The sequence below is a fragment of the Taudactylus pleione genome, unplaced genomic scaffold, assembly GCF_031769625.1.
Source record: "Taudactylus pleione unplaced genomic scaffold, aTauple2 ptg000073l, whole genome shotgun sequence".
Classification (NCBI taxonomy): Eukaryota; Metazoa; Chordata; class Amphibia; order Anura; family Myobatrachidae; genus Taudactylus; species Taudactylus pleione.
Window position 1 is genome coordinate 6,617,501 of NW_028284475.1, and position 18,171 is coordinate 6,635,671.

General features: G+C 45.6%; 1 protein-coding gene across 1 annotated transcript in view; it reads right to left on the reverse strand.

Moving 5' to 3' along the window:
* Positions 1–18,171, reverse strand: part of LOC148532592 (basement membrane-specific heparan sulfate proteoglycan core protein-like) — a 114,732-nt gene that overhangs the window by 69,903 nt on the left and 26,658 nt on the right. Inside the window, 8 exon segments of the mRNA XM_088467519.1 lie at positions 6,700–6,830; positions 7,331–7,361; positions 7,364–7,445; positions 8,905–8,930; positions 9,686–9,745; positions 11,616–11,747; positions 13,031–13,315; positions 14,715–14,990. Coding sequence (XP_088323645.1) covers positions 6,700–6,830; positions 7,331–7,361; positions 7,364–7,445; positions 8,905–8,930; positions 9,686–9,745; positions 11,616–11,747; positions 13,031–13,315; positions 14,715–14,990 — 1,023 coding nt within the window.

An 18,171-nucleotide genomic window follows, 5' to 3' on the forward strand; every position in this document is an offset into this window, starting at 1 on the left:
AAAATAGGGAAAGATCCTAGTGCTGTTGCTGCTGCTGGGAGTTGTCCATCATCCCAGAGAGAAAGTAGGACCACCACTACTTTTACTAAACAATTGACCCTCCAACAGTCCCTAGCGAGGAGAATGAAGTACGACAGCAGTCATCCTGAAGCAAAACGTATAACTGAGGCCTTGACTGCTATGTTGGTGTTAGACGTGCGTCCGGTATCCGCCATTAGTGCAGTGGGATTTAGACAACTGATGGAGGTAGTGTGTCCCCGGTTCCAAATCCCGTCTAGATTCCACCTGCATCCTCAAAGCAGCAGCGACAAGCGTGCGTCTGTCTGTTAAAGGATGGTGTAACCCTCAAAGTGCTCCAAAAAATAAAAAACTATTTTTTTATGTGTTTGTGACTTGTGTGCGATGTAGCCACATGTGCATCAACACAGTAGCAGCGCCAAGCGTGCGCCTGTGTCATAAGTCAAGGGCCGGTTTGGACATCTGGTCCGGACTGAAGGACGTGCCAACAATTTCTGACAAGTCTACTGTCACTGCATATGATACTGTCCTCAAAGCAGCAGCGACAAGCGTGTGTGTCTGTTAAAGGGTGGTGTAACCCTCAAAGTGTGCTCCACAAACAATAAAAAAATTCTTCTTTTTTTTCTGTCTTTGTGAAATGTGTGGGCTGTAGCCGCACCTGCATCCTTAAAGCAGCAGCGACAAGCGTGCGTCTGTCTGTTAAAGGATTACATCGGTGACAGCATCCAAGTAGGCATGTCAGACAGTCCGTACATGTACTGGCAGGAAAAAGAGGCAATTTGGTGGCCCCTGTACAAACTGGCTCTATTTTACCTGAGTTGCCCCCCCTCCAGGGTGCATTCCGAAAGAGTGTTTAGTGCAGCCGGGAACCTTGTCAGAAAAAGGCGTAGGAGGTTGCTTCCACAAAATGTGGAGAAGATGATGTTCATAAAATGAATTATCAACTTTTCCAGGGAGACCAGCCTCCAGAACGTACAGAGGGACCTGTGGTGGTGGATTGCAGCAGGGACGAATTAATACTCTGTGAGGATGAGGATGTACACAACACTGAAGAGGGTGAGGAATCGGTGAATGAGGAGGATGAGGACGACATCTTGCCTCTGTAGAGCCAGTTTGTGCAGGGCCAGATTAATTGCCAGCTTGTTTTGTGGGGGCCCAAACGAACCAATCATTTCAGCCACAGTCGTGTGGCAGACCCTGGCGCTGAAATGATTGGTTTGTTAAAGTGTGCATGTCCTGTTTATACAACATATGGGTTAGGGCCCAAGGACAATTCCATCTTGCACCTCTTTTTTTTCTTTGCATTATGTACTGTTTGGGGCTTAGTTTTTCAAACTGCCATCCTGTCTGCCACTGCAGTGTCACTCCTAGATGGGCCACGTGTTTGTGCCGCCCACTCGTGTCGCTTAGCAGTCATCCATCTACCTCGGTGCAACCTTTTGGACATAAAAATACTATTGTGAGGTGTGAGGTGTTCAGAATAAACTGGAAATGAGTGGAAATTAAGGTTTTTGAGGTTAATAATAGCATAGGAGCAGAAAAATCAACACATTCTGTGATTTTAGCTGTTTTTATGCTTTTTTAAAAAAAAATACAGATCCAAAACACAAAACCCAGAACTCAAAACACCGAAGGGTGGTTTTGGCAAAACCAATCCAGATCCAAAACACGAAGAAAGATCCAGATCCAAAACCAAAACACGAAAAGTGGCCGGTGCACACCCCTAGTTTGCACGCTCACCACGCAAGACTCCATTGCTGAAGAAAAATCATGTGGAAGCTCGTTTAAAGTCTGCTGCACAACATTTGGACAAGCCTGTGAAATACTGGGAGAATATAGTCTGGTCAGATAAGACCAAAATGTAACTCTTTGGATGCCATAATACACACCATGTTTGGAGGAGAAATGGCACTGCACATTACCCCAAAAACACCATACCAACAGTGAAGTTTGGAGGAGGGAACATCATGGTGTGGGGCTGTTTTTCAGCATACGGTACTGGTATACTTCATATGACTGAAGGAAGGATGAATGGAAAAATGTAACGAGACATTCTTGATAAAAATCTACCGCCATCTACCAGGATGCTGAAGATGAAACGAGGGTGGACATTTCAGCAAGACAATGATCCCAAACACACAGCCAAGGACACTCTCAATTTGTTTCAGAGAAAGAATATAAAGCTGCTAGAATGGCCCAGCCAATCACCTGACTTGAATCCAATTTAAAATCTATGGAAACAACTAAAGATCAGAGTTCATAGAAGAGGCCCAGGGAACCTTCAAGGTTTGAAGACTGTGTGGAAGAACGGGCCAAAATCCCATCTGAGCAATGCATGTGACTAGTATCTCCATACAGGAGGCGTCTTGAAGCCATCATTACCAACAAAGGCTTTTGTACGAAGTATTAAATAAGTTCACTAAGCGTGTTTGTAACCCCCCTTTTATCATTAAAGGGTCACCAGGTTACTAACTCCTTTGTTACTCCTAATGTACCCACCCTTACCCTCTCTTGGTGGTGTACGTCCCCATTGTGAGGGCCTCCACCCAAGCTAGTTCTCAGTGACTCAAGGTTGGCCTGGGACAACCTACCAATATTGTGCGCGATGTAGTGTGCAATCAATGCAAAATATATTACAGTATATTTTAGGGTTACATTCACCACCTGCTCCCTTTCTTTTAGTAGGCTTCTCCACGCTGTCCTCCTTACGTTATCAGCTCCAGATAAATAAACATATAGATAGTTGATTTTGCCATATATTACTTTATATGAAGAACTTAAATGACAGTTATTCCCATACGTAGGTATTCACTTTACATTTGAGTTAACATTAATGAAAATGTAGTAACAATATTATTAAAATTTACAACTTATACAGGTAAGCATTAAGCAGTGCATAGACAGTAAATAACTTTTATAATGTAGATAGGTAATAGCATTTAAGCACAATTAACATTACATTACTAAATGGTAATATGGGAACAATATCGTTAACCCCAAACGTTATCTATTCCAGTTGACAATTCACAGGTCCAATGTTTATTTGAGGGATTAGTCTTTGTGTAAAGGTCCTTGGTATTCCTTTTTCTCTGTAGTGTCAGTTATGTTATATTATAAATATACATTAGGTTTCTTTATGACGCAGAAGGACCCAGCTGGTGTAGTAAATAGTCCATCCTTTTCCAAGTTTATATTAACCAGCTGTTGGGTCCAATTTACTTTAACCTGTGTAAAAGTTGAATTCCTGGGGTGGTGTATGTGAGAAGTAGCAAATGCTATGCACAGTTACTGTGGCTACAGTTGATTAGAATTTCTGACCCTTCACTGCTGGTATTATCCTTAGTTAAAACAAAGTCTTCCTCTCTCAGACTGCCTGTAATACTGTATTAGCCATAGAGCCCTCAGCTCCTAATGTGCTGTTAAAACAGTTACTTATTTAAGCAGGCAGCTCTCCCTGTTTATTAATGGGAGAGCTCAACTGGCTGGCAACTTTAGCAGCCAATTAACCCTTTATAGGTTTAAATAGCAAAACGTACCCCTCTTCCTGGCTGCTAGCCCTGCTATACTATGGGCTTTCAACAGTGTGTTAATGTGCCTGGGGTGACTAGTAAGTCGAGTGCTACTCACAAGTCCTTGTGAGAGCAGCGCTGCTGCTGCTTCTCACAGAAGGGGTCTCCTAGCTCCGCTGAAGTCACCGCCTCCTGAATGAGTGGCGCTGGCTGGGCTTCCCTCTGTTCCAGCAGTGGGAGCCGCCGAGTGCCTCCCCCAGCGCATTGTCACTGCTGACGCAGGCGCCGCGTCACCGCTGCTGGGAGTTCCCTTCAGAGCCTTCTCCGGCTCCGGACAAGCTGATGCCGGCTCCGCCTTCTGGATGACGCCGGCGTCTGTCACACTAGCCGATGCCTCCCCCGGCGATGACGCCGGTCACTGGTCACAGGCGGCCCGACCTCCTCTTCCTATTGACGCCGGAAGCAGCCATTCCGCCTCCGGCTCCGAAAAGCCCCACACAGGCCTCCGCTAAGGCTACTCAGCGCTCCTGCCTGCCAGCGCTCTGGTGAGTAGCCTAGCAGGCGCGGGAGGGGGAACTGCCTTAGCTCCCTCTCTGGCTCTGCCCCCCTGTGCCCGGCAGCCCATCACTGCTCTCTGGCCGCCCGGGTCACAGGAGGGCAGGCACTGGAGGGAGGGAGCACCAGACTGGCCGGCAAAGCTGCCAGCCGTTCTATTTATACAGCTGGCTAGAGAGGCACGCGACCTCTACTTTGGCCACGCGACCCTCTCCTTCCCGCCTGCAGCGCGAGCTACTGATGCTCGCGCTGCTTCTAGAACACTCTCCCCTCTCCTATTATAGCTCGCTCTATCTACCTCACGCTGGCCCCCATCTTTTATGTTTGTGTTGACTAAGATCAGTCCAAATAATACAATATATATATACAGTTAAGAGATATGTATACCATGTTAGTCATATCACTGTACATATAAATTCAAAATTATTCCATTTTCTCTAAGGTGACATCACATATATATGGTACATACATTTCACCTCAGACTTGCATATATATGAATAACAATCTATACCTGTACACAAATCCACTCTTAGTAAAAGGTCACATTTTTATACCGGCTCCAATTGTATATATGAATTATATTTATATGTCATATATCTCCGTAACCCACACCAGGGTTACATGTTCAATACTTTTCCCTGTGTCATTTCACATTATTACACCTAACTTAATTAATGGACATCTATGGCGTGACTTCTTTGCATGTGTGGATTGCATGGGATGTTGCGGTGACCCTGTTTTATAGCAACATAACAGGGTGTGAGGAACAATGAGGGTTAAAATAGTTTCCACAGTGGATAAAGGGCCTGATTCAGAGCCGGACGCTCTGACCAGAGCGCTCGCTCTGAATCAGGGCCCTCCTCCATTAAAATGGAGCGTCCTCCTGGACGCTCATATAGCTGTGGGTCACCACCCACAGCATATACGAGCGTCCAAACAGATGGTCGCGATGGTCTTGACCATCGCGACCATCGGACTTGCGAGGGAAACCCTGCGGTCGGGTTTCCCAGCCACAAGCCCTGGAGTGATTTTGGCTCTATCAGAGCCAAAATCACTCCCACTGACATCACTAGTGATGTCAGTGGGGCTGGCTTCAGACGGTAGGCGTTCCCACCGGAACGCCTCCGTCTGGCAGGCACGCCCCCGGCACGCCCACCAAAGGGGGCGTGCTGTTAATCAATATCGACAGCACGCCCCCTTTGGTGCGAGACCCCGAGCGATGGAAAGCCCGTCGCTCGCCGGGTCTCGCGCATGCGCACGACGGAGCTCCCTCCGTCGTGCGCATGCGCAGTGGGGAACATTGACCCACTTGCGAGCGTACTGCCGCACGCGAGTGGGTCTGAATGACCCCCAAAGAACGGAACAATGGGGACCTCTGGTCTGAGGATTAAACAGTTCCTGTAGTATAGGAGAAAGTCACTGAATCCTCACAGAGCTGCTGGCATCTGTGTGCCTTACAGTTTCTGTGTATGTGTTGTGGTGAGTATAGTCTCCAGGTGGACGATCGGTGGTTACTACCCGGAAGGTAGAGTCAAGTTTAAACAGCACCTTAATGGTGTGCAGTAAGCGGCATCCCGCTTATCTGCTGTGCGTTCTACCTGGTCCTGTGGTGCTGTTTGGGCTGCAAGACATGTGGTGGTAGACGGCAGTGTCGCCAATCAGGTGTGTAGGTGCCGTCTGGTGCAGAGTTTCAGCGGGTTCACTTCTCAGACGGAGATTCTGCCGATGGTTCTCTTTGTGAGGATCACAGTCAGAGCTTCGATCCGGTGGGAGTGTCCACTTTTCGGGTGGTGCTCGCCACGGCTGTCTCTAGTGCAGGACTGTATCACGGGGCACACACACCTCTTGCTTGGGCTCCGCTGGGCTCGTTACACACATTGTCTGGTGTCTTCCGGGTCTTGGTCATGTGTGGTTTTGCGAATGTGCTTCCCAATGCGTGTCAGCCGTCAAAACATGCAAATGTCGCAGACCCAAGGAGATGTATTGAGACACAGGAGCCATATGCCTTGCATACGGGAATGCAGATGCAAGATGTGACACCCCCCAAAACACAGCCGTGTTCTTTGCCACCATCCCCCGTAACCTCCCACAAACGCTCCCTGTTAATCACACTGTAAATACTCGCTGAGAGGGACTACGGCACTGTACTTTGATGCATGTTTGACTCAGACGCTGGCGCAGATTGAGGATAATCGCTCGATTTCGAATACATCAACATAGTGTACATAACTGAATAAGGCCCTATATTCCCTGCCACATGGACACACACGTACACACCAGGGTTCATTTTGTCAGAGTCCCGTTAACTTAGTAATATGCTTTTAGAGTAGTGGGAGGGAACCAGAGGACACCCACGCAAAATGGAGAGAACATACAAACCCCACACTAATCAGGCCCTTGCTGGATTTTGAAGTAATGTGCTGTGAGGCAGTAATGCTAACCACCATGCCACATGCTGCCCATACTGTAGAAGGAATGGATAATTACTCCATCTCTGCTGACAGAACTTTTGCACAGCTTTCATGTCGGCATGGTCATCATGTAGACAGTGGTGAAATGTTGACATGTTAGAATATTGACATACTGCATTGTCCTTGGTGGCCCAGTGGTCACTTACCTGCTCTGGGCGGTTGCAGCACGGATTCCCACCGCCTAACCTTAATGTCGATATTCCGACAATGTTGGCGTTTCCTATGTGAGCTTGTCGACACATTGCCTATCGATATTTCGACATTGTTGACATCATAACTGTTAACAACATGGTGTCAGCATGATCATTTTCAACCTTTGCACTATATCCCCTTTTAACTAGACTCATTTTGCGGCTTCATGTAGCACTTTAGCGCATTTTTAGAGGCATTCGGGCGCTGTTAGAAAAAACGTCATGCGATATAATACATAGCATCACATACACACAAAAGCAAAACGTAATAAAATCTGTGTATATGTCCTCTCTCTCTCTCTCTCATGATATTTGTGTAAGCCATAAATATAGACTGAACTGATAGAAGAAAACAAATTTATTTTGATGAATGGGGTGACAGTAAATAGATAGGAGGATGGATATTTCTGTGAAGTTTTACAGAGCGACATTCTTCATGGTTTTACACCTTCGAGCGCTTCTAGAGCGCAAAGAAAAGTTCCCAAGAGTGGATCTTGAAATGCGTTAGCTGGACTCTTCAGGCAAACTGGCGCGTTTCGTTGTGTGCAGAGTATGTTCTTAGTAGAATTGTCAAAGTCCTAAATGCTCTTTGGCAGCAAAGTTCTGGTAGGTGTTGTAGGGTCAGGAGCTTCTTGAGCATCTCTCGTCTCAGATGACGTTCCGGAATACTTAACCGCAGAATATATAACAGAGTATTTATCCTGAACAAAACAAACAATATGCAGCCATGACATTTAGAATCCACTGGGTTATTTTACATAGCACAGTAGGTACAGTAAGGGAATTTCAGTTAAGCTTTTTTTATTCACTATTTTTTTTTTTTTTATTAGGATGTTTTTACATCATACACAAAGTGATATCAGTTCTAATAAGCTAGCTGTGGGCAGGCGATACCTTCTGCATTATCTAGAGTAAGAAATTAGAAGGTCCTTCGATTCCTCTACTCAGAGTACGGTTTAGTTTTTATATTATTTTGTAGGCGTTTGTTTTTTATTTAACCTCCTCTACTCCAAAAGATAAACTGATCTAAGAATTACCCCAGCGCTCGTGAGCCAATCAATCACGTTTACCTGCTGCAATTCGTTAGAAAGGGAAAAATTTGCAAATCCCTTATAAAAACCTGCTAAAAAAAAACAAAAACACAAGAGGATTGCGCTGGTCAACAAATTCTCTAGACCGCATTTAATATTCCACATACAAAATATTTTTATTTTTACTCGGTTAGAAGTAAAATAGATAAAAAAACAAAAACAGAACATATATAATAAATTGTAAGATCACCTGATTATTATACCAGCGCAATCCTCTTCTTTTTTTAGTGTGACGTAAATGTGATTTGCCGGATTTTTTGAATGCGCGTGTACAAATATTTGCAATGTGTGTTTTGTTCCCCATTTGTGTGACTGCATACCCTTAGGGGACAGGAATCAGGGCTGGAATAGGCTTGCAGACATGGGCAGGGGGGTGCACTTACAGACGCAGACAAAATACAGTAAGGGAGTAGTGGGTGCGTGTAATTGCGAAGTCCGACTAAAGTCCGGAAAAAAGAAAAAGCAAATGTTTAGGGGCGGAAGCCGCCGTTAAAGGACTGAAAACAGCAGCTACAGGACTTGCATATGTCCCTGATGAAGGGCCTGATTCAAAGATGGACGCAAATGTCATCGCAGCTGTGATCTCTCATAGATCGCAATTGTGAAAATATGATAATGACTCGCTTATCGTCCAGTGGTTAGAGACGCCCACTGACATCAGCTCACATCCGACGTTCACGCACAAAACCGGAAGACGGCAGAGAGCTCTGCTGCTGCGAACATGAACATAGTGCCTAATTTATGCACACTCAGAAAACAGTTTTTAACTAGTCCCGACGTTCCTGCGCTTCTATAATCACCCCCCGTTACCTCCCCCAAGCGCTGACTACCTGTCACTCAGTTTGCGAGCGATTCCTCTGTGTAAGTATAATTGCAATTTAGTGGCTGAATGTCTGCAGTGCGTCATACACACTTGTGCTATGGCAAATAATCGCTAAATCTGCCTAAATAATCCCATATTGGGAACATAAATTACAATTTCGTTCACTTTTACCTCTGAATAAGGACTGAGATATCTAAATTTATTGGGGCAAAATTGATCTCGTCTTTGCCAATCTCAAATACTCACGTTCCCTTTTGTAGGAGCTGCAGGTGCTGAGGAAAGAAGCAGAAACATTAATTTCATTAACTGTCCCCAGGAACACAAGGAATGCTGGTTTCTTATTGTATATATACACAAAGAGGTAACTATAGCTGGCTGACCGTATCTGCCTCTCACACGAGATTTATTTATTTATTAACAGTTACTTATATAGCGCAGCATATTCCGTTGCGCTTTACAATTGTAAACATTCATAGAACAAAACTGGGTAATAACAGACAGATATAGAGGTAAGAGGGCCCTGCTCGCAAGCTTACAATCTATAGGGAAATAGGCATTAATACACAAGGATAGGTGCTATATATTGCAATTTGGTCCGGGCAGAATGCAGAGTTTCTTGGTGGGCTGCAGGATCCATTCACACCGGAATGTCGGCCAAATGTCAGGAGGATGTGAGAGAAAGACAATGTGTGAGGTTGTGTGTGGACTGTGAAAGGGGATGTAATAAGACATGGAAGCTATGAAGGTTATGTGGGTGGTTCTGGGATCTGATAAGCTTGCCTGAAGAGGTGAGTTTTCAGGGAGCGCTTGAAGGATTGGAGACTAGAGGAAAGTCGTATTGTGCATGGTAAGGCATTCCATAGAGTGGGTGCAGTCAATGAGATTAGACAAGCCCATCGATTGTGTGATAATGGTTATATAGAACCTGCATATATGGCATCTTGTGTGATATTTGAGCTGTCATTACAGAGGAATCCATAGATTACAGTGTGTACATGATCTATAAGACACAGAACAGAGCACTGACCTTCTGGTATCCGAATAAAATCAATGTAGCCATAACACACGTCTCCTCCGCTGGCTGGTACTAAGGGAGAGGAAAATGCAATATAATAAATATACATTCACATATGTATGACATACATGTAGATTGTAGTGTCGTGTAGAATCAATGTCTGCATAATTATAAATTCATTAAAAAACATTAACTGGTTTTACTATGCAGGTACAGAGACTACAATAGGTGTCGCCGTTGTACATGGAAATAACACGTTCATTCTAGGTCTAATTACAGTATATGTAAAGCACGTTCATTCTAACTACAAAAGTTCTAGAACTCCCCGTTTTATTAAAAATTTTAGCAGTTCAAGTGAATAACCCAAAATGGTACAAAAGCCAGCCGCAAACTGCTAGAGGTTAAAATAAAAATTGATAAAAATATAAATTTGAGAGTTCGAAAAGAGACCTTTTATAGGGAACAAATGACGGCTTAAGTATTTACAGCTGGTTTGTCAATGATGTAAAGAGGTTTTCCTGGGCCAAGAAGCACAGTCACTGTGCTACTGAGAACCAGGAGAACGTCTTATAGACCAATGAATTCACATTTGAAATAGTTTGTCCATCACGCAGGGTTTTTGTACCCCATCAAGAATGGCTCCTCGGGCACAGGGTGTATCTACCAAGTCGCCACTTCAAAAGACGTCATTTTTGGATCTTAAAAGTCACCACTAGTGAAAACAGAGTCTGTGCTGAGACATCAACTGTCACACAGAGGAAGAAGCCTGATGGTCTCTGTCTCTTTAGCTGGATGTCACTAAATCGTTATAAAATACAGGGGCACCGAGATGGGGAGAGGGCGGGGGAAATGTACTAAGTACCCGGGATGTGGCTGGTTGTGGGGGCCTGGGCATTGATGCCACCCCCCCCCTCACCCCCCTGTCAGCAGCCCAGCACCTGAGCCTAAATTTGTTTGTTAAAGATAGATTTTGCGCCTTTTAATGGAAAATACAATATTGTTCATGGATAAAGTTAAAGCACTATGGGGCCTACATATCAAGGGGCCTGATTCAGCAAGGAACGCAAATGAGGGAATGCACGCTGCAAGATGAGGTTTGCAATCTGCCTATGCGTCTAAGTTGCAGTGTGCGTACTCAAACCATTCACTGCGGCGGTGGCATTGAGTACAGAGATGCCGGGAAAAAGTGACTGACATGAAGTGCCGTTTGTGGGTGGTGACTGGGGGTGGTCGGCCAGACACAGGCGTGCCCCAGCGTTCACACGCCATTATAGCGGTGTGCATAAATTAGCCACTGCGGTGCCGCACGCAGCCGGGCATCTCTCTGCGTGCAGGAATCGCTCAACTCCCGTGGCAGGGTCTGCTCTACCTTTATCTCTTCGATGAGGGACACATGAATTACACAGGTTCTGTGGCTTGCTGACTTCACGTTTGTATTTCAGCCACAGAACCTGTGTAATTCATAAGTATCCCTGATGAAAAGTATCTTATACAAGCCTAACCCTTTTTTTTTTTTTAACCAAACTCTTGCCGGCAAATATTTAATTTTTTATCACCGTCAATCCTGAAATGACAATAAGTATACTCAGAGTACTACAGAAGACATACTGGAAATATATTTTCACCTGCAAGGACCTGGGGTACCATACAACTCAATCCACGGAAGGACTCGCGGAGTGGAGGGCCGCAAATTATGGATTTAAACAGAATTACAAAATATAGTTGGATTAAAATATAATAGAGGTATGATTAAAATGGCCGTATCATCTACCAAAGCCACTGCAGCAAAATGTTTAATCCCACAACTAATTTAAGATTTCATCAAGATAAAGTGAGGATCATTCAGCCCATCGCAGAGATGACGCAACTCGTATATGACTAAGAAATGGTTTCAGTATGAGACAATTTTCCAGGCCCCACACATGCATAGGATTGAAGTTACCTGTGTTTGGCTGATGTTGGACACATCTTGTGAATAAAGGAGCCAGTTTGTGTCTATATATAAAGATCAGGACAACGGTGAGGAGAAGCACCAGCAACATGGCCCCAAGTACCGGCCACAGCAGACTAAACTCTGTCGGAAGAAGCATATTACATCAAATTTAGGGATCCATTAATAAAAAAGCATAAATTCAAAGCAGAGTTGATAAAATGGAGTATGAGCTGTGTAATAAAATGTATCAAGAGACACTAAACTTATTTAGATTACAGAAAATAAAAAAAAATTGAAAAAAAACTTTCCCAAATCCTATTTCTGGGTTTTTTTTTCAAAACGAGGATTTTTTCCAAAAAAATTTAAGTTTACCGTACACTTCATGTTGATCCGTGCCTTCAGACTTGACAGCAGAGATTACTATGTAATCACGTAATAATAATACAAATTATATCTAAATCATAAAAAGTGCTGTGAAAGTTTATATGCTGCATTTGTATGAAGCAGAGCATGAATATTGGTACCAGAAACTTTACCAACTATTCAACATATTGTCCGACATCTCTACGCGAATGCTTTAAAATATTGTTCAAGATCCTTCAATCTCTTTTCCCAGAATTGGCTCCAGGTACCTGTTGTAAATCTGGAACGGGAAGTAGTCGGCATCCCGGCGTGCGAGATGCCGGTGGTCAGAAGACTGATGCCGAAATACCGACAGGTCGGGATCCCGGCATTAGTATCCTGACCGTTGGCATCCCGAAGGTAAGTATCGGGGTGTTAGGTGGAGGTTATGGTTAGGTAGCGGGGTTAGGGTTAGGCTTAGGGTGCAGGGAGGTTAAGTTTAAGTTTAGGCACTAGGGGGGAGGTTAGGTTTAGGCACCGGGGAGGGAGGGTTAGAAAACTACTTACCATTTGCTGGCTATGGGATGTCGGGATTTACGCTAATGAAATCGCAGCTGCAATCTCACTCGAGCATTGGGACGCCCACTGCGGCCTTCTCATATCCGTCAGACAACGTACAACAGCGTAAACACCGGTAACATCGATGCACATCGGGCAGCCACGCAGCTTGTAAGTCATGTCTGGCAAAGCGCAAACACGGCGGCTCTCCTGACACGCTGAGAGGTCTCGTGCTGCGAAGGAGATGGCGATGGCTAATTTATGCACGCCCATGATACAGTTTATATGGTACAGACGCCTGCGTTTGCCTAGCCACACCCCTTACCGCCCCTAATGCCGACTACCCGTCACTCACTTTGAGAGTGAACCCTCTGTGCGAGAGTCATCGCAATGCAATCGCAGTGCGTACGCAGAGCAGCATTTGGATTTTCTCGTATGTTGCGTGTAATTGATCAATAGTAACAGATTTGATTTCTAATTAGGGTACATTTGATTTTTCTACAGATATTTAAGTAAACACTCACCTGTAACAAGCAGATAGATTGTGTCACTCTGTTGTTGTTGGGGGAAGAAATCATTGCCAGAGTCACAGTAATAGGGACCAGCCATGGTCAGGGAGGTGATGGTCAGTCTGAGCTCTGCTGCTGCCATCTTGTCATGCGCAGTAATATTACCTAGGAGGGTCCCATTATGGTAATACCGGTAATGTATAGGCAGGGAGCCTTTCCTGGACTCACACAGGAGCACAACCTCACCCCCCACCGACACTGCCTCCGGTATGAGCTCCAGCTGAGGCTGATCCACATTAGCTGTGGAAATGGAAGAAGTCATATGTAGTGATCACAAGATTTTTTTTTATTTTAATTTTTTATTGCATTTATATTACAAAATTGGCACATGAAAGGGAATACACGTTCCCCTCCTCTCTTAATCGGCCCCCGCAAGCAGCTCTGGATTCTTCCGTTTGGATCATGTTCCTCTGATTATTGGGAGACGTGACAAACCTAATTTTATTAATTGCAGTGAGGAATTGATATTGCTAATTTGCACCAATTTTCTATACTTTTCCATTCTTTTATTCTGTTGCATGTTCACATTTTTTGCAGTTATTTTTTTAGCATGTCATATGGATTATTTTATTGTGACTAATAAACATATTTGTCATACATCGGTTTATTCATTTACAATTATTTATATATCATTTTAATGTTTGGGATCCGCGGTCCTAAGACGATGGTTAGTTTTAGTGATTTAAAGTATGGTAATAGGCTCCAATTATAGCAGTCACTGTCAGCGCCCGTACACGCGGTAATACAGCCCGGTGCGTCCTCAGAGATCACCATCGGTTGCACCATGAAAACTTACACCAGCACAATGGCAGGCGCGGATGTAACGTCTAAGTATGGCCTCAGTGGTTGAGCGTCTAAGTATGCGTTGTGTCCGAGACATTCCTATAACATGCTCATAAGACTGACCATCTCCGTGGTCTGTTCTTCGAAACAGGTGATACCGCGCATCTCAATCGCAACAGCGCCGCTGTGAATGCAATCCGTAACGCATGTGCCGTAGGAGTTAAGGGACTTTCGCACATGCGCAGTCCCAAAAAATTGCTCAACTATGAGCATCGACATTGCCTGCGGCTCATTAGGGCCTAGGAGTCTTTACACCGCAATTGTTACAGTCAGAGATTGGCGCAATAAGAGTCTGTCTGCAGACATTGCAGTAATGTCCGTGGGGTGACAGGAGGTCTCACTTCCCATTTTATTGGTCACATTAAAAGAAAAATGAGCTTTGGAATTACCATTGACTAAGACATTGAACAACTGTGCAACCACCTCGTCATGGCACAACTGTAATAACTGTATAATGTATGATAGGGTTTTTGTTTCTTTTAAGGTGTCAAATATCAGAGATGTCATCACCAAATAGCTTTATACATCTACAACATACTGGAGTCTATAAATATATTGGTACTACCTGTGTTGAACGTGGTGTATTCCTCTGACACAAGTGTCTCCGTCTCAGGAAAAAAATTGATTGGTCAGAGATTTCCGGGTACTCCTGCGCCACTGCTAGAATTTGCTAAGTGTTATTTTAGTGTAGAATATGCTAAGTGTTCTACTCACTAGATTTCTGTATATCCTACATTATACAATATATTATATATATATATATATCTGTATAGAAAGTAACCGCATTACCACTGACCTTGTACCAGGATATGTAAGGCTGTGCTGTTTCTCTTGACGCTCCCATCCATGGACTGTACAGAACATGTATAGCCCCCAGTGTGCTCCTCTCCAGCTCGGGGGATGAGATAACGGCTGTCATTAGTAGCTCCCTGTATAGGCTGTGAGTCTCTGTAGAAGGTGTATAAGAGAGGGGCTTCTGTGTTACTGGTGGTCACACACTGTAGTCTGACCTCTTCCCCTTCCAGGACAGTGGCTGCTGGGAGAGCTTCTATCTCTGGGGGCTTGGGTAACTCTACATCATATGTAAAACAGAAAGAAAATATGTTAGAAGATGAGTTGATCTAAGTATCTGGGACATATCACCGTTCCTACACCTCAATTCATGGCTGGTGCCAAATCTGTTATTCCAGATATATAAAAAAAAATAAAAAAAAATAAATCCAACACCATCACATTACTTTGGGACGCTCCACCTCCAGACAGCTTTATCTTCTTGGTAGAGTTGTGGGGTTTATTTTGTTGCCCTTAGACGTGGAAGCAGATACGATCAGCTCTATGAAGCTGCTGCTGTTGTATTTAAAGGGAACAAAAATAAATAACTGACTAAGAGCATCATGTCCCTGGGAGGATTCCGGCACCGGCATTCTGAGCGCAGCCATCCCGACAGCCGAAATTGAAACTACATCCTATTTTGTACATGTTTAAAACACAAGCCTATTTTGGGATGCGGTCATTACCGCGACCGCCGGAATCCCAAAGGTAAGTTGTGGGGTTAGGGGAGGGTTAGTGCTAGCGGTTAGGATTATGCAATAGGTGCAGGGTTAGTGCTAGCGGTTAGGGTTAGGCACTAGGGAGAGGGTTAGTGCTAGCGGTTAGGATTATGCAATAGGGGGAGGGTTAGTGCTAGCGGTTAGGCACTAGGGAGAGGGTTAGTGCTAGCGGTTAGGCACTAGGGAGAGGGTTAGTGCTAGCGGTTAGGCACTAGGGAGAGGGTTAGTGCTAGCGGTTAGGCACTAGGGAGAGGGTTAGTGCTAGCGGTTAGGCACTAGGGAGAGGGTTAGTGCTAGCGGTTAGGCACTAGGGAGAGGGTTAGTGCTAGCGGTTAGGCACTAGGGAGAGGGTTAGTGCTAGCGGTTAGGCACTAGGGAGAGGGTTAGTGCTAGCGGTTAGGCACTAGGGAGAGGGTTAGTGCTAGCGGTTAGGCACTAGGGAGAGGGTTAGTGCTAGCGGTTAGGCACTAGGGAGAGGGTTAGTGCTAGCGGTTAGGCACTAGGGAGAGGGTTAGTGCTAGCGGTTAGGCACTAGGGGGAGGGTTAGTGCTAGCGGTTAGGCACTAGGGGGAGGGTTAGTGCTAGCGGTTAGGCACTAGGGGGAGGGTTAGTGCTAGCGGTTAGGCACTAGGGGGAGGGTTAGTGCTAGCGGTTAGGCACTAGGGGGAGGGTTAGTGCTAGCGGTTAGGGTTAGGCACTAGGGGGAGGGTTAGTGCTAGTGGTTAGGCACTAGGGGGAGGGTTGGTGCTAGCGGTTAGGGTTAGGCACTAGGGGGAGGGTTAGTGCTAGTGGTTAGGCACTAGGTGGAGGGTTAGTGCTAGCGGTTAGGGTTAGGCACTAGGGGGAGGGTTAGTGCTAGCGGTTAGGCACTAGGGGGAGGGTTAGTGCTAGCGGTTAGGGTTATGCAATAGGTGGAGGGTTAGTGCTAGCAGTTAGGGTTATGCAATAATGCTAGCAGTTAGGCACTAGGTGGAGGGTTAGTGCTAGCGGTTAGGCACTAGGGGGAGGGTTAGTGCTAGCGGTTAGGGTTAGGCACTAGGGAGAGGGTTAGTGCTAGCGGTTAGGGTTAGGCACTAGGGGGAGGGTTAGAGCTAGCGGTTAGGGCTAGGCACTAGGGGGAGGGTTAGAGCTAGCGGTTAGGGTTAGGCACTGGGGGAGGGTTAGAGCTAGCGGTTAGGGTTAGGCACTAGGGGGAGGGTTAGGGTGCAGGGAGTGGGAGACTAGGTTGAGGGGATGAAGTGAAACTGGGACTGAGATGAGTACTAGTCACCGGGGGGTGGTGGGGGATGGGGAGGTTAGATCAGAATACAGTGCACCGGCGGCCGGTTTATCAAATTATCACAAATTTACCAACTGGCCACGGCTGCAGTGGCGGGTTGGTGGGCCCCTAACAGGCTTCGGGCCCTTGGGCAATTGCCCAACAAGCCCAGTGGAAGAGATGGCCCTGTTCGCAAGTCGTAACGTCAAAATTGAACATGTCAACATATTTATGTTGTCGTCATGGAGCATGTTGGCATTTAGACTGTTGGCATGCTATTTCTGTCCCTAACTCAAATGCTAACCCTTCCCCTAACGGCAAGACAGCAGCCCTAATGCTAGTCCTAACCCTATTCTCCTGATAATGTCAACATTAGGACACTGTCATTTCCAATGTAGACATTCTGTCAATGTCGACATTTGAACCATGTTAACATCAATGTTGAACTTCAGCTGTCGACATATAATAACTGCATAAAATACATTTACCAGTCCATCTGGTCTCTCTGCCATTACTCCCCTCTCAGGCAGGGATACCCTCAGTGCAATTACCCTCAGTGACAATTCTCTATGGTAGGGAAAACGTCGTTACTATGGGATGTAGTCAGGATACTGATCATCAGAATGTCGACAATCACAATCCAGAAAGATTCCAACAGTAAGGGTTAGGCTATTGGACGGGACAGTTAGACTGTGGGAGGGGTTTGTTAGGGTTAGGCTGTGGGAACGGTGGGTTAAGGTATTGGACGTGTAGAAGCCATTTTGGAATAAGAATCCATTTTGTATACCACGTATGCATGGAGGGCGGGTGCGCAGGACAGGATGGAGTTAGTTCATTGTACAGACCCTGTCATGTGTGCACAGAAAAGCATATGTACATATATGGTAAGGTATGCGATTCCAATGTTTAAACAGCACTATAGTCTCACTGCAGATAACAGATGTGTTACACGGAACCTATAAATAAGTCTGTCTGTTAAATAAAGTGGAGGAGAGAGATGGAGATGCTTGTGGTACATACAGTTGTGTCCAGTGTCTCCTTCTTTCACATGATCATATGTAGTCTTTAGCAACCAGAGTCAGAGGGTGACCAATACGGGACTCATTCAGTAATCATAGCTAGTGCCCAGATTTGACAGAAGGGACTGTTAAACTGTGGGAGGGGTGGGTTAGGCTGTGGGAGAGGTGGGTTAGGCTGTGGGAGGAGTGAGTTAGGGTTAGGCTGTGGGACGGGATGGCTGTGGGAGGGGTGGGTTAGGGTTAGGCTGTGGGAGGGGTGAGTTAGGCTGTGGGACAGGATGGCTGTGGGAGGGGTGGGTTAGGGTTAGGCTGTGGGAGGGGTGGGTTAGGCTGTGGGACGGGACGGCTGTGGGAGGGGTGGGTTAGGGTTAGGCTGTGGGAGGGGTGGGTTAGGCTGTGGGACGGGACGGCTGTGGGAGGGGTGGG